The sequence below is a fragment of the Mus musculus genome, chromosome 7 (assembly GCF_000001635.26).
Source record: "Mus musculus strain C57BL/6J chromosome 7, GRCm38.p6 C57BL/6J".
NCBI lineage: Eukaryota > Metazoa > Chordata > Mammalia > Rodentia > Muridae > Mus > Mus musculus.
The window spans coordinates 118,139,079-118,154,478 of record NC_000073.6 but is presented as its reverse complement, the minus strand read 5'-3'; the positions used below and the strand labels follow the sequence as shown (position 1 = coordinate 118,154,478).

Genomic DNA, 15,400 nt, shown 5'->3' with positions numbered 1-15,400 from the left:
AAATGGTTTCGCTGTGACTGTCTTTAGGTCCCCCAAGCTATGTACCAGCAACAGCCTTTCTACAGAATGCTGGGCAAGCACACCTCATCAGCCAGTGTGAGCAGCTAGAGGGGGAAGTTGGCGCTCTGCTGCAGCAGAGGCGTTCTGTGCTCCGTGGCTGTCTGGAACAGCTGCATCACTATGCAACAGTTGCTCTGCAGTATCCAAAAGCCATATTTCAGAAACATCGAATTGAACAGTGGAAGGCCTGGATGGAAGAGCTCATCTGCAACACCACAGTAGAGCGCTGTCAAGAACTCTATAGGAAGTAAGTTGAAGGCATCTCATTGCCTACATTTAACACCGAGGGAAGCAGGGCTGTGTTGTAAGTTGCTGTCTTACTAGTTAGAGCTTCTTTCTGTTGCTGTGATAAAGACCATAACCAAAGCAACTTGGGGAGGAAGTAGTTTTTTATATCTTACCATGTATAGTCCAGCATGAAGGAAACAGGGGAGGAACTCAAGGCAGGAAGCCTAGAGGCAGAACCTGATGCAGAAACTATGTAGTAAGTAGTCTTCCTCCCTTGCTTCTCAGCCTGCTTTTTCATACAACTCATCCACCTGTGCTTTCCCACATTAATCATTTATCAAGAAAATACTCTCCAGACATCTTTACAGGCAGGCAATCTGGTGGGGGCATTTTCTCAGTTAAAATTCTTCCCAAATATGTTGAGGTTTGTGTCAAGTAGACAAAACGAACCAGCACAGTTGCATTTGTATTTTATTTTTCTGAAAAAAATGGTTAACAGATGAAATTTCAGTGAAGTACCTTTTGGGTGGGTTTTTATTTTTTTTTATTTTTTTTGTCATTTTTTTTTTTTTTAATACAATGTGGGAAAGCACCAGGGTTTGGCAAGGATGAGTGTGGATCCTCCAAACACGGGAAAAGTTTTTCAAATCCTCTCCTTGCAGTATCAATGACCAGGGCACCTGCAGCCCACAATCACTTTCAAATACAGGGGGTCATTTGTTTTTTAATGCTTTTGGGAAAGTCCGTCCTATGTTACCTTTCCAAGTAGCTGAGATTACAGAATTGTGCTATCAACACCAGATATCTTGGTGCATAAGAGGGTGCTTATTGCAAGTTTGAAGCCAGCCTCTTCCTGACTCAAACTCCTCAGGGCTTGCGTTTGATCCAGTGCTAGATATGTGGAATATCTACGTTTGCAACGTTATGGACTCCATTCCTGCAGTACTGCAGAGGGAGAAAGAGGATATTAATGTGAGCTCATTCAGGGTTTCTCTTGCAAGATAAATCGTTTCTCCTAATTAGTAGATGAAAATGTTCACATGGTAGGATTGTTCCAGGAAGTTATTAAGTCATTGTATCACTCAATAAGCTATCTTATGAAATAGCTTGTGTTCTTGAGACTTTTTGACTTTCTTGAGACTTTTTTGAGAGTAGAATGCAATTTTCTCATTTTGCAGTGTGAATGTTATTTGTATACAGGGGTGTATTAATATAAGCAAGCACCTGCTTTATTTTTATAGGTATGAAATGCAGTATGCTCCTCAGCCACCTCCAACAGTGTGTCAGTTCATTACTGCTACTGAAATGACCCTTCAGCGGTATGCAGCAGACATAAACAGCAGACTTATTAGACAAGTGGAACGTTTGAAACAAGAAGCTGTCACTGTGCCAGTTTGTGAAGATCAGTTGAAAGAAATTGAGCGTTGCATTAAAGTTTTTCTTCATGAGAATGGAGAAGAAGGCTCTCTGAGTCTAGCAAGTGTCATTATTTCTGCCCTTTGTACTCTTACAAGGTGAGCTAGTGCTTCATACTAGATCATCTTACTGTCTTCATATGTTTTATTTTAATCCCAGATTTAAAACACTATTATACTTGGCCAGTGTTTGTCACTTTGAGATTTGAAGTCTTCTCTAGTCTATATGCACTCAATCAAATTTGTTTTCATTGTCTACGTAGGCGTAACCTTATGATGGAAGGTGCAGCTTCAAGTGCTGGAGAGCAGCTGGTTGATCTGACATCCAGAGATGGAGCCTGGTTTCTAGAGGAGCTGTGTAGTATGAGTGGAAATGTCACCTGCTTGGTGCAGTTACTGAAGCAGTGCCACCTGGTACCACAGGACTTGGATATTCCCAACCCAGTGGAAGCATCTGAGGCTGTTCATTTAGCCAATGGAGTATATACATCTCTGCAGGTGAACACTTTTAAGTTTGGTTGGGAATATAGTTCAGTTGGTAAAGTGCTTGGCTAGCATGCATAAAGCCCTAACTAAGTTTGATCCTGAGAGACGCAAAGTCAAGAGTAGTGTCACAAGCCTGTAATACTGGTATTTGGGCAGTAGAGCCAGGAAGATCAGAATTCAAGGTCAGCCTCAGCTGTGAGACTCAGTCTTAAAACAACAAACAGCCCAGCGGCAAAACAGATTATCAGGCAATGGGGGTTCCCACTTTTTGGCCCCAAATTTTTTATAGGTCAAGGTTAGATATTAAACAGTCTTGCTTAGGTTCTTAATTCAAAGAGCAGTTTGACTGTTGAATGTTACTTAAGCAATTATTTAAAATGTTGCTATGGCTACATGTGTGTGCATAAAGCAGGGATTGATATGAAGTTTGTAATTAATTTGACTGTTGACTGTTGCTTAAGCAGTTATGTAAAATAAGGATCAGGGGCTAGACAGTTGGCTTACTTGATATGAGCACTTGTTGCAAAAGACCTGGTTCAATTCTCAGCACTCACATGAAGAAGGTTCATCTCCTCTTCAGGCACCAGCATGTATATAATGTAGCAGTGAGTTTAGGCTATACCACTTTGGATCCCTTCGCATTGTACATGTGCACTCACCCAGGAGCTATCTTTGGATCTGCAATGACAAGACAGACAGACAGACAGACACACACACACACACACACACACACACACACACACACACACACACACACACACACATACCCCAGTTAATTTTAAAATGTCTTGGCTACCTCAAAGGCTGGGCACTCCTAAACCTTTTCCTGCTACCCTAGACCCAATTGGGGAAGTGCCAGTGGCCACTTACCTGAATTCTTACATGACTTATTGGTCTTATCTCCTGAGGCTCCTATGTCCATCTGCATCCCATGGCTTTGTGGTAACCTTTTTCCTCCCTGAGTCCTAGTGGCTGCTGGCATCTTTATTGATTGATCATAAACCAGTTCGGGACAAAGGACCTTTAACATTTGGATACACAGATTCCTGATTGAATCAAAGCATTAGAACCAATCTCTAATTGGTTCTAATTAATTTCTGTCCAAATTAGGAAAAACACCCAAAACTCTTCTCTCAGACATAAATTGAATATAACATACCAATTATGTAAATCATAAGGGTATGATACACAGTTAATGTCCAGTCTATCATGTTTGTCAGTTACATAGAGTACTCTACCATCATTCCTAATTTAAAGCATTTATGATTCTATACCTGAATTATGTTTTGATTTTTTAGCCATTTCAGAACCATGTTTTCAACTCTATATCACATCTCTCAATGCTAAACAACCTAAGTTTATGAGACTATAACTAGTCTTCAACCCCATCAGAAATCTAAAAACAAATTATTACCTGAGTATTTAAGAAGCACTAGACATAGCCTCTAAAACAGTTGTAGAGACAGCTGACTACCTGGACAGCCCCTATTCCTTATAATGTTGCAGCTACTGTCTTTAGCCTTCTGGCCTTGAACCATCTGATAGACTTTGAAATGGAGCAGGAACTATAAAGGGCTAGTTTGTTCTGTCTTGGCAGAACTAAACTGTCAACTCTCTCACATTATGTGTGCTTTCATGAGCACTATTTTTTTTTTTTTTTTTTTTTTTTTGGTCTGTAGATGGATAGAGCAGTTTTTGCCATGTGGCTTGGCTTACCTTACCTTACCTTGATAAGCAACATCACCTGGAGGTAAAGATGTTCAATTTTTCTTTGAAGGAGAATGGGAAGCGTCAGGAGCAGACATGTCTTGTCAAATGACCTTTAATAATGAAAGCATATTAAATGTCATATTTTGTGGATTTCTGATGGTTTTGAAGACTACATAAGATATATTTGAACTGTTACACCTTAGATACTCTTAGCCATTTCTATTTGAGTAAATTGAAAGCATTTTATTATAATTAAATTAGAATCTAACCAGATAGTTTACTATCTGACCCTTGTGTTACTTAATCCTCTTAAATAGTTTGTAATAGCAGCTATTAGAAGGACTGGGTCAAAACCTTGTATTCTTGAATGAGTGTCATAGGGCACAATGAATATCTGAGAGTATTAATTTTAATTTAAAATTTGGTATCAATAGACAGATTTATACCAATAAGATTATGGCTACACAATATTTTGTTCAAGAATAAAATTTAGTAATCTATTCCATCTGTTTCTTTTCTGTTCAAAATTATGACCATTTCCAAGTTAGCCCTAAAAATGACAACCAATCTATAATTTATAATATAACCATAACCAGACACCCAAACCCAGGGAATTGGACTGACATCTCTCCATGGCTTCTTCCTTTTGGAGATTGGTTTAATGTTTTGATTCACTTGGGAATCTGTGTGTCTAACTAAATACTAAAGATCCTTGTCCCTAATTGGGTTTTGATCGATCAAGAAAGATGCCAGTGGCTAATAACTGGGCAAAGAGAGATGGAGCAGGACCCTAGAGTTGTGTGGGCTAGGATGCACGGGGAGGAGGGCAAGGAGGAGGAAGAAAGATTGCCATGAAGCAGTGGGACAGGAGATAATGCTAATGAGCCATGTAAGAATTTGGGAAAGTGGCCACTGGCCCATTGGGCCTTTGTTAGTATGGGAAGGTTTAGGAGTACCTAGCCTTTGAGATAGCTAAGACATTTTAAAATAACTGGTATGTGTGCATGTGTATATTCATGTTCAGTGAGCCAAAGCGGTATAGCTTAAGCTCTCCACTACTGTAGTGCATACACGAACCAAAATACTCATACACATGAAATAATAAAAATAAAAATCTAAGGATCAGAGTGTGGCTTTGTGTAGGTTGGCTTTTGTTGTTGTTGTTGTGTGTGGTTTGTTCTTTCTCTGTCTCTGTCTCTGACTCTGTCTGTCTGTCTCAAATAGGGTCTTATTATGCAGCTCTGGCTGGGGCCTAGATCTCACCATGTGGTCCATGCTAGCCTCTAATTCCTGCTTCTGCCTCCTAGTCCCAAGGGCTAGGATTAAAGGTCTACCATCATACCCAGCCTAGTTTTGTTTTTACATTTTGGGCTTTTTGGACACAGCATCTCTTTTTGTAGCCTTGACTAAGGTGGAATTTTCCATGTGATATAGGCTACTATCAAATTTATGGCAACCCTCAAACTTGAAGAGCTCCCTCAGGCTCTGCTTCCTGAGAAGCCACCATTACAGGCTTGTGCCACCATGCCCTGCATGACCTGGGTTTCAGTTCTGGGACTGCATTATGAAATGTATAACACTTAGCAAAAGCATTAAAATATATATTCTTCTTTTTGTAGGAATTAAATTCAAATTTCCGGCAAATCATATTCCCAGAAGCACTTAGATGTTTAATGAAGGGGGAGTGCACCTTAGAAAGTATGCTCCATGAACTAGATAGTCTGATCGAGCAGACTACTGATGGAGTTCCTCTGCAGACTCTGGTTGAGTCACTTCAAGCCTACTTGCGAAACACAGCCATGGGACTTGAAGAAGAAACTCATGCTCATTATATTGATGTTGCCAGGTAATGTGTTAACCAGCTATGTTCTGTTTCAGCAAAAGAGAGATGGCAAATCAGCAATAGTGACACATGCCTGAAATACCAGGGCTTTGGAGACTAAGGGAAGAACATGGTTCATTTGAGCCATCCTCTCACAAAAAGAGAGGTGGTAGGAATTAGGAGATAATCAGGTAATGAGATTCTGAGCTCTAACCTAATTAACTTTATTTTTAATTTTTGGGACAAATCTGATTACAGATGAATGTTTATGATATAAAAACAACAATACAAGTCCATTACTTTATGATCAGCTTTACTACAGATTGTCTACAGTCCTGTGCAAGCTCATCTTTAGTCTGACCTTAGTGCATGCTTTCTTCACAATAACAGTGTCATGAAATGGGCGGTGGGAAAGTCATGGAATGTGCTTGTATTTCACTAGTAACACTCTTTGAGTGTCTGTGCCCTTTAGTAGTTTATGCAGCTCTTTGTTGTACACACAACTACCCTATTGTTGCCATGGCTACCTGTGTGTACATAAAGTTCAATGTGTGTATATGGGGGGATTATTTTTTGTGAGAGGTGGGGGACTGTCACACTTGATGGGGAGGCCGAAGTCACTTGCCACCGTGCATATGTGGAAGTCAGATAACAGCTTTATAGTCAGTTCTGTGCTTCCATCTTTTTTTTGTTTGTTTGTTTGCTTTTTTGTTTGTTTGTTTGTTTGTTTTTGAGACAGAGTTTCTCTGTATAGCCCTGGCTGTCCTGGAACTCATTCTGTAGACCAGGCTGGCCTTGAACTCAGAAATCCGCCTGCCTCTGCCTCCCGAGTGCTGGGATTAAAGGCGTGCGCCACCACTGCCCTGCCATTGTATTCTTCTTTAATCCTGAGAAGCAATTTGACTTTGGAAACTTTTGGGATTGCATAGCTCTGCAAACATACATTATAGCTATGCTGAGCCCTTAGAGACTCAGGATCATTTCCTTTGTCATTCTGGTATATAAGTTTAGTGCAGAAAACATAACTAAGGGGACAGAAATACTGCCCTCCTGGTTTCCTCACATGGAAAATTGCAAGTAGAGAGGAGGGAGGGAGAGGAGGACTTGTATCCACATGGGAAGTCATCTGCACAAGCTCATTCTGGTTTATGTTCTGTTCCTTGTTAATTTTGTTAGATGCTGCTGTGGAGGGTGTACATGCTAGTGTGCACATACAGAGGCCAGAGAATTGCTTTGTGGAGTCCTTGTGTCCACCTATATTAGGGTTGTGGATTCAACTCGTGTCATCAGGCTTCCATACTCTGATAGTAACTGCTTTAGCCATTGTGCCATTTTAACAGCTTTCCCTTAGTTATTTTGAAGTAGATTTTTTTTTCTTAAATAATTCAAGAAACACAATATGCATATAAACTTTTGTTGTTCCTTCAACAAAAAGGTAGCAATAATTCCTTCCTGAAATCAGTGCTGCCTTTAGGAATCCTCTGTTCTTTCCTTTTTAGCTGTAGTTGTGTAATAGTGTAACTAACAATGTAGACATGTTTCAGCTAAATGTGGCTTAAACTATTTATGTAATAGCAATATCATCATTTCAAGGAACGGTTACAAGTTAGGTTAAAGCTGTGTATGATTTACTGAATTTCAGACCTCTCCGTGATGTGTAGGTGTGGGTGCAGGTACATGTGCTCATGTATGTCCATCAGAAGTTGATGTCAAGTGTTCTCCTCTCTTGCTCTGCCCTTTTTTTTTTTTTTTTTTTTTAATAAATTATAAGAGTCTCTCATTGAGCCTAGGACTCTCTGATTGCCTGATTCCCCTGTCTTAGCTTTCCATTCCTGGGGTCAGAGGCAGATGGCTTCATGCCTTGCCATTGATGAAAGTTGTCATCTGACATGTTCTAAATCACACAATATTTTTATTATTTTAAGTTTTGAAGTGTACATAATCCAAAACTGTATATACTACAAATGGCAGGTACTTCCATTACTGACTAAAGTTTGTTCCAGTTACATTGCTGTAGCACCATTGCACCTGACAGTTGTACAGATCTACATTTTGGAATTAGGTTATTAGGTTATTCTTGATGTTCTTATATATTATATAGTAATTTCTAAAATGTCCTTCACGTTTACATAAAATTGAAATCACATAAATAGGTATTACACATAACCAAAACTGAGCTGGACTCATTGATTTCATGATAGAATTGTCACTAATACCATTTTCTCATAGAAGTTAGCATAATGGTAGCATGTTTCTATAGACTTTGCATAGATGTCTCTTAAGACTCAGACTTTTGTATTCCCCAAACAAACTCTCCTTCAGGTGAGGGTTTTAACACCAGTTTCTTTTTCTCTAGAATGCTACATGCTCAATATGGTGAATTAATCCAACCAAGAAATGGTTCAGTTGATGAAACACCAAAAATGTCAGCTGGCCAGATGCTTTTGGTAGCATTTGATGGCATGTTTGCCCAAGTTGAAACTGCTTTTGGCTTATTAGTTGAGAAGGTAAACATTAACTTTGCTTTATGTAAGGTGTGAGTGCAATAGTCATTGAATGTGAACAGAGGAAAGTGAGCATTCCTTTTTCCATTTGCATAGCTAAACAAGATGGAAATTCCTGTTGCTTGGCGGAAGATTGACATTATTCGGGAAGCCAGGAGTACCCAGGTCAATTTTTTTGATGATGACAATCACCGGCAGGTGCTAGAAGAGATTTTCTTTTTAAAAAGACTACAGACAATTAAGGAGTTCTTCAGGCTCTGTGGTACCTTTTCTAAAACATTGTCAGGTAATACTAGCATTCCTGCTTAGGTTGCCTCCATAGTACTATAGAAGGAATCATTTGGAGTATGCTTCATTTAACTGTGCACTTGTGAATTCTTTTTTTTTCTTATATGATCTTATTTCTTCAGGACCCATTTTAAGATAATTTTCATTTTCTTTCTATTTTTTTAGGATCAAGTTCACTTGAAGATCAGAATACTGTGAATGGACCTGTTCAGATTGTCAATGTGAAAACCCTTTTTAGAAATTCTTGCTTTAGTGAAGACCAAATGGCCAAGCCTATCAAGGCCTTTACAGCTGACTTTGTAAGACAGCTCTTGATAGGACTCCCAAACCAAGCCCTCGGACTCACATTGTGTAGCTTTATCAGTGCCCTGGGTGTTGACATCATTGCTCAGGTAGAGGCAAAGGACTTTGGTGCTGAAAGCAAAGTTTCTGTAGATGATCTGTGTAAGAAAGCTGTGGAGCACAATATCCAGGTAGGGAAATTCTCACAGTTGGTGATGAACAGAGCTACAGTGTTAGCCAGCTCCTATGATACAGCATGGAAGAAGCATGACCTGGTGCGCAGGCTGGAAACCAGCATTTCTTCCTGCAAGACAAGCCTGCAGCGGGTGCAACTGCACATTGCCATGTTCCAGGTAAGCAATTTGCTGTGTAATTTTCCTTACAGTTCGTGTATGAGAGTATAGAGAAAATATGTAAAGTACCTCAGCTGTGCCAAACCAAAGTGAACACTGTCAAGGGTTTTTTGTTTTCTTTGCAATTACTTTTTTTTTGTTTTGTTTTTTGTTTTTGCTTCTTGTTTTCAGTGGAATGGAGTTGGTTTCATGTTTAATGTCCTTTGACTTTCTTTTCAGCAGGACTGCATGATAAGCATTTTATATATTTATGTATTAATGAACAGTGAGTATTGTTTGTGAATGTAGTTTATAATGGTTGTATTTATTCATGGTGTAGGTAGGTCTGCATCCTGTATTGTTGAGTTTGTAATTAAATTTATCTCAAAATAGGTTTCACTGATGCTCTAAAAATACAGTGCATAGCTTTGGGTCTAAGTAAATCTGCCTTTATTTTGAAAAGTGTGTTTGGAAGAAGCCTCTTTTGTCAAAGCACAGGCTTTGGGATAAGATAGATGTGTATTACAGCCAAACCTAGTTCCGGCACCCTGCCTGTAGGTTGAGGGCGGAATCCCTTATGGAGGATGACTTGTGAGGGTTAGGCAACAATCTGTGAAGATGGTAAGAATGTTGTAATGGAACGTTGTAGCTTAGGAATGGCTTTCTTATTTATTCTTTTATAAATGTTGGCTTTGACATTATCAAAAGAATGCCAGTTTTCTTGAATCTGTTTTGGCATAGACACGGTTATTTTGTTTTACTTTTGTCAGTGATCAGAAGGAACTATGTTTCAGAGGATCTATTGGCAGTTTCATCATTGCTAGCTATTTTCCTACTTCATAAGTTAGGAAGAGAAGTACGTTCACCCTGAATCACATTGGCTGTGTATTAATAGTCCTGCTTCTTGCACATTGTCTATGGATTGGGGTAATGCTTTATGACTTCTTTCTTTGAAATGCTAAACATTTTGGATTTTATTCCCGTAGAAATGATCAGTGTTGGGGCTGAGGATGTAGCGTACTTATAGTTGGTAATGCATGCTCAAGGCCCAGGACACCCAGGAGTGCACAGACTGAACTGCGCTATATACTTGTTTGGCTGAAGGATCAGAAGTTCAAGCTTATCCTCCGCTATATGGCAGGGTTAAGATCAGTCTGGCTACATGAGACTTGGTCTAAAACCTTGTCTAAAATAATAGTAAGAATAGTTAATGAAAAACAAACACCAGACATTTAAAAGTGAGAGTTAATGTTGAGGGAAACTTGTTTAAATATGGGCACACTTTAAAATTTTAAGCATAATATATAACTACTGGATTATTTAGCTGGTGCTAGAAATTATGATTTCTACACGTTATGTCAGGCACATCACTAAACTACCCTAGCTCCTATAGAAGTTGTTGTCCCAATGACCCTTGTAACATTAAAAGGAAAATGTTTTAATAGTGTGTCAGAGTTTTTCTGTGCTATTATTTCTTTCAGTCTCTATCTAGTCTCCTTGCTAGACTCCAATACAAGTTCACTGCATCTTCTTATCTAGAGGTCCTCACACACACACACACATCACCAAGATAAGGGATTGTTGTTGTTTTGAAATGAAGCTCAAACTGACCTGGAAGTTGTTAATCCTCTTTTCTCCAGCTCACAAGTACTGGGATTACAAGTTTTTTTCCACCCGACCTAGAAAGGTCAGTTTTTGGGATTAGGTGCGCCAAATGTACTTACCAGATGTCTTAAGAATTCCTATTTGAATCCCATACATTAGTGATCTGTGATGTTTAACAGCTATCTTTCATGTCAGAGAAGTTGTCAGTTAGATGTGATATTTCTTTTATTCTCCCCAACTAATTGCCCCCTTATTGCAACTCAATTTTCTCCCAGTCTCACCTCATGTGGCTCTTTCCTTATTTATCCGAAGTTTTATTCTAATGGGTCTACATTCTTCTTTTTCTTTGAATAGTGGCAGCATGAAGACCTCCTTATCAGCAGACCACAAGCCATGTCAGTCACCCCGCCTCGGTCTGCAATCCTGACCAGCATGAAGAAGAAACTGCATGCTCTCAGTCAGATTGAGACTTCAATTGGGACGGTTCAGGTGTGTCTGACTGTCCTCCTACCAGCACATTCTGTTATACAAGTGTAACTTAGCATATCTGTGCCTATCTTCAGCTTCTAAGCCAAATAAATATAACTTAAGTCCTTTTCATACAGTATATTCTGATCACAGTTTTCTCCCTCATTTCTTCTCAGAGTCTTTCCACCTCCCCTCCCATACAACACTATGCCTTTCTCTCTTAAGAAAACAGACATGTGTTTTTGTTGTGTTTTGTTTTGTTTGTTGTGTCCTTTTCCAAGGCCAAGGGCTAGTAACTATTTATCTGGCATGTCTGTCTTGTAGATAAAGGATTAAATCTGTCCAGTGGAGCAGAGCATGGTTCTAAGTGATGGTTGACTGTATGCATCATCTCTCTGTGAAAGCTAAATATTTAGTTAATATTTTTAAAAAAGAAATTTGTCTTAAAGCTATATATTTGTGTGTATCCTTCATTTCTGAGATATTTGGTGGCATTCTTTTCTGATTATATAATTTAATAATATGAAATTCAGTACTAACATAGTATTTTAAAATTTGAAGTGAAACTTTCTGATATTCGTTCTTTCAAGTTATCCAGAAGTCCGCCACCTGGGCATGTCCTCAACCATGTTTTCTTTCCTTCCTTTCCTTTAATTTTAAACCTTTATTTTTCTTGTGGTGAGGATTGAACCTAGAGTCTCATGTTTCCTAGGCACGAGTTCTACCTCTCACATATATCTCCAGCACTGTTCTCTCTCCTCTCTTCTCCCCCCTCCCCTTTTTTAAAGAGACGACAGGTTGACAGGTTCTTACCCTGTAGCCTAGGCTGGCTTGGACCCGGCAATCAGCATTCCCAGTGCTGAGGTTACGAGATTACAAGTGTACCATCACCATTCAGAGTCTGTATTTAATTTTTAAAAAAAAATGCTTTATGGGGCTGGAGAGATGGGTAAGTGGTTAAGAGCACTGACTGCTCTTACAGAGGTCCTCAGTTCAGTTCTCAGCAAGTACATGGTGGCTCACAAACATCTGTAATAGGATCTGATGCCCTTTTCTGGTGCGTCTGAAGAGAGCGACTGTGTTCTCAAATACATAAAATAAGTAAATAAATCTTTTAAAAAGATATTTAAAGAAAAAAGAATCACAAACACTGCAAAAAAATTAAGCAAACCCCAAAGAACACAAAAGAACACAGATTTTAAGTAAGTCAAAAGTTATTTTCTTACCCAGCCATCCTTGGCCCTTAAGTACTCAAAATCAAGACTAACTCTGAAACAAAGGTATTAGATATGTTTTCTAAATTAAACATGCCCACCCGTACTACTGCTGAATCCGACCATAAAATGTTCAACAAGTAGGAAGTGATGAGAGTGGTAAAGGCTCAGGGTTTCTTCTGGCTTTTATAGGAGAAACTAGCAGCCCTTGAAGCAAGCATTGAGCAGCGGCTGAAGTGGGCAGGTGGTGCCAATCCTGCCCTGGCACCAGTACTACAAGATTTTGAAGCAACAATAGCTGAAAGAAGAAATCTTGTTCTCAAAGAGAGCCAGAGAGCAAACCAGGTATGGCTCATTCCTCTCAGGCTTCTAGTTCAAGACATTTGAGCTTTGTCTTCAGGTACTTTTAGCTGTCTCAGATCTTGTAAATACTGACAAAAATTAAAATGTGCTACTCAAAGCCTTTGGAAGTAAGTTCTCAGGACCTCTAATCCAGATTCTAGAAATGTGCCATGAGTGCTGTTTTTCACATCATCATTTTTTCCACCCCAATGTGGGTTCTCTCTTCTTCACAGGTCACTTTTCTCTGCAGCAATATCATTCATTTTGAAAGTCTACGAACAAGAACTGCCGAAGCCTTAAGCCTGGATGCTGCCTTATTTGAACTAATCAAACGGTGTCAGCAGATGTGTTCATTTGCGTCACAGTTCAACAGTTCAGTTTCCGAGTTAGAGCTTCGTTTATTACAGAGAGTGGTGAGTCCTATGGGAGAAACTAACCGCTAGTGTCTGAAATGAAAAGGCCAGGAACCTAAATTAAGGTTATGGTTATTGGAGACTGAGTATATGTAACAAATTGTTACAGGAATGCAGTGATGATTAAATCTTGCTTTTAGGATCCATGGAACTTGACTGTTCAATAATATGTTGAATGAAAAAGATATTGTGGCTTATGTGAAAGTTCTGAAGGGGCAAAATGTGTATAGTATTGCGTTCAGTGTGCCAAGAGAGTAGGACAGCCAACTGGGAATGGCTGCTGAAAAGGTGAGCTAATAAGCCTGAACGTTCCAAGTTAGTGAGCTCAGTGTTTGAATGCTATGGGAAGGATTTATCTAGGCTGTTTTAGGAAGTTTTGTCTTAATTTTAAAGAGTTATTTAGGTTAAGTTTAGAGACTTTGTTATAGATAATTGTCATTCCAACTCTATTACTGTCTTTCAATCATATATTTAAAGCATTTATATCCTGTATGATACGCTGAAAAATTAAAATTCTTCTACAGACTTGCAATTGTTAAGTGTTGTCTTCTAAGTATCATCAAATCAAGAGCCAACAACTGAGAGTTTGTATCTCTTGCTGATGGTTATAGGATTTATTTATTCCAAGTGAATTAATGCTTATTTTATTTAGGACACTACTCTTGAACATCCTATTGGCAGTTCTGAGTGGCTTCTATCAGCACATAAACAATTGACCCAGGATATGTCCACCCAAAGAGCTGTTCAAACAGAGAAGGAGCAGCAGATAGAGACTGTCTGTGAGACCATCCAGAGCCTAGTCGACAGTGTAAAGACTGTGCTCACCGGTCACAACCGGCAGCTTGGAGATGTGAAGCATCTCTTGAAAGCCATGGCTAAGGTAATGAATCCCACTGGCTTAGTTTCCTGTCTCAAGATAAAACTTTGTGGAAAGATATGATATTATATAAACAAAAATAACTTCTGAATTTATGTTTTGCAACTTGTTTGTAACTGCATCAAAATCTATTGTTTTCATCAATTATGCTTTAAAGCAGGCATTCTGATTTTTGTATAGAAAGAATCTGAGGCTTAAATTGGTTAATTTAGTGTCATTAAGTGGGCATTTTGGTTTTCAGTCTTTTCTTCTCTACCTGTATTTCCAAACATAATAGCTTGCCTCCAAAGTGAATGAACTATGTATGGTCTCTTGCCTCCAGTACCCTACTCAGTGGGCTACAACAGTCATTTTGGTATTTCTTTTTGTTTGACATAAATAAAGATGCTAGAAACAAAGATTCTATAATAAAACTGATCTATAAGCAGATCAAACACAGTGACATTTAGATCACTTACTAGCTTTTAATCAAGGGGTAACTGTCTTGAAAGGAGTTGCTGAACAAATGAGTCTGTTTCTAATGATTTATGTATGCTTTGGCGGCAGGATGAAGAGGCTGCTCTAGCAGATGCTGAAGATATTCCCTATGAGAGCAGTGTCAGGCAGTTCCTGGCTGAATACAAATCATGGCAAGACAACATTCAGACGGTTTTGTTCACACTAGTCCAGGCCATGGGTCAGGTTCGAAGTCAAGAACATGTTGAAATGCTGCAGGAAATCACTCCCACCTTGAAAGAATTGAAGACACAAAGCCAGAGGTAAGGGTGCTCCCTGGCCAGCTCTAATGAAATAGAAGCAAAGCCTGAGAAGTGTAGCTCCTGTCATTTTTATTTCTAGTTTTGTTCATATGTTTGTAAACAGTTCTATGGCAAAACATTCCATAAATAAATATTTCATAAATTTTGTATTTCAGTATCTATAATAATTTAGTGAGTTTTGCATCACCCCTAGTCACCGATGCAGCAAATGAATGTTCAAGTCCAACATCATCTGCAACTTACCAGCCATCCTTTGCTGCAGGTATGAAAGATGTGTTTATACATACAGGTTTAGGTGTTTAGCTATGGGTGAAGGTTTATTGTATTTGTAGTCACCGCCTTAGAGTTTTCTTTAACACTGCCACATACTGGTTCAATGGATTTTAGAATTAACAAAAATTTCCCATAACTTTAGCTCCTAAGGATCTGATGCCTACTTTGCCCTCTTCCTGTGTGCTACACACACAAGGAGTGTGGGGGTAATAATGGCATCAAATCTGTTGAGGTTTAATATTGTTTTTTATTTAAAAATGAATAGATTGATTTCCTTCATAAAGAATAACTAAGTCAAACATATTGGTGCATACCTATACTTG

The 15,400-nt window shown here is 38.9% G+C and overlaps 1 protein-coding gene and 1 non-coding gene across 5 annotated transcripts in view; one reads left to right on the top strand and one right to left on the bottom strand.

Annotated features, from left to right (window-relative positions):
* Nucleotides 1-15,400, top strand: part of Smg1 (SMG1 homolog, phosphatidylinositol 3-kinase-related kinase (C. elegans)) — a 113,130-nt gene that overhangs the window by 89,959 nt on the left and 7,771 nt on the right. For all 4 annotated transcript variants that reach the window (XM_006507677.3, XM_006507678.3, XM_030242506.1 and 1 more), the window contains 13 exons: nt 28-307; nt 1,530-1,802; nt 1,967-2,201; nt 5,519-5,745; nt 8,078-8,228; nt 8,322-8,511; nt 8,679-9,148; nt 11,087-11,221; nt 12,607-12,759; nt 12,990-13,169; nt 13,822-14,049; nt 14,593-14,804; nt 14,960-15,066. In XM_006507677.3, the coding sequence (XP_006507740.1) occupies nt 28-307; nt 1,530-1,802; nt 1,967-2,201; nt 5,519-5,745; nt 8,078-8,228; nt 8,322-8,511; nt 8,679-9,148; nt 11,087-11,221; nt 12,607-12,759; nt 12,990-13,169; nt 13,822-14,049; nt 14,593-14,804; nt 14,960-15,066 (2,841 nt within the window). The remainder of the gene's footprint in view (nt 1-27; nt 308-1,529; nt 1,803-1,966; nt 2,202-5,518; nt 5,746-8,077; nt 8,229-8,321; nt 8,512-8,678; nt 9,149-11,086; nt 11,222-12,606; nt 12,760-12,989; nt 13,170-13,821; nt 14,050-14,592; nt 14,805-14,959; nt 15,067-15,400) is intronic.
* On the bottom strand, nt 869-999 carry Gm25683. The gene has a single exon (XR_003946935.1). It is a non-coding gene; the product is annotated as a small nucleolar RNA SNORA71 (small nucleolar RNA).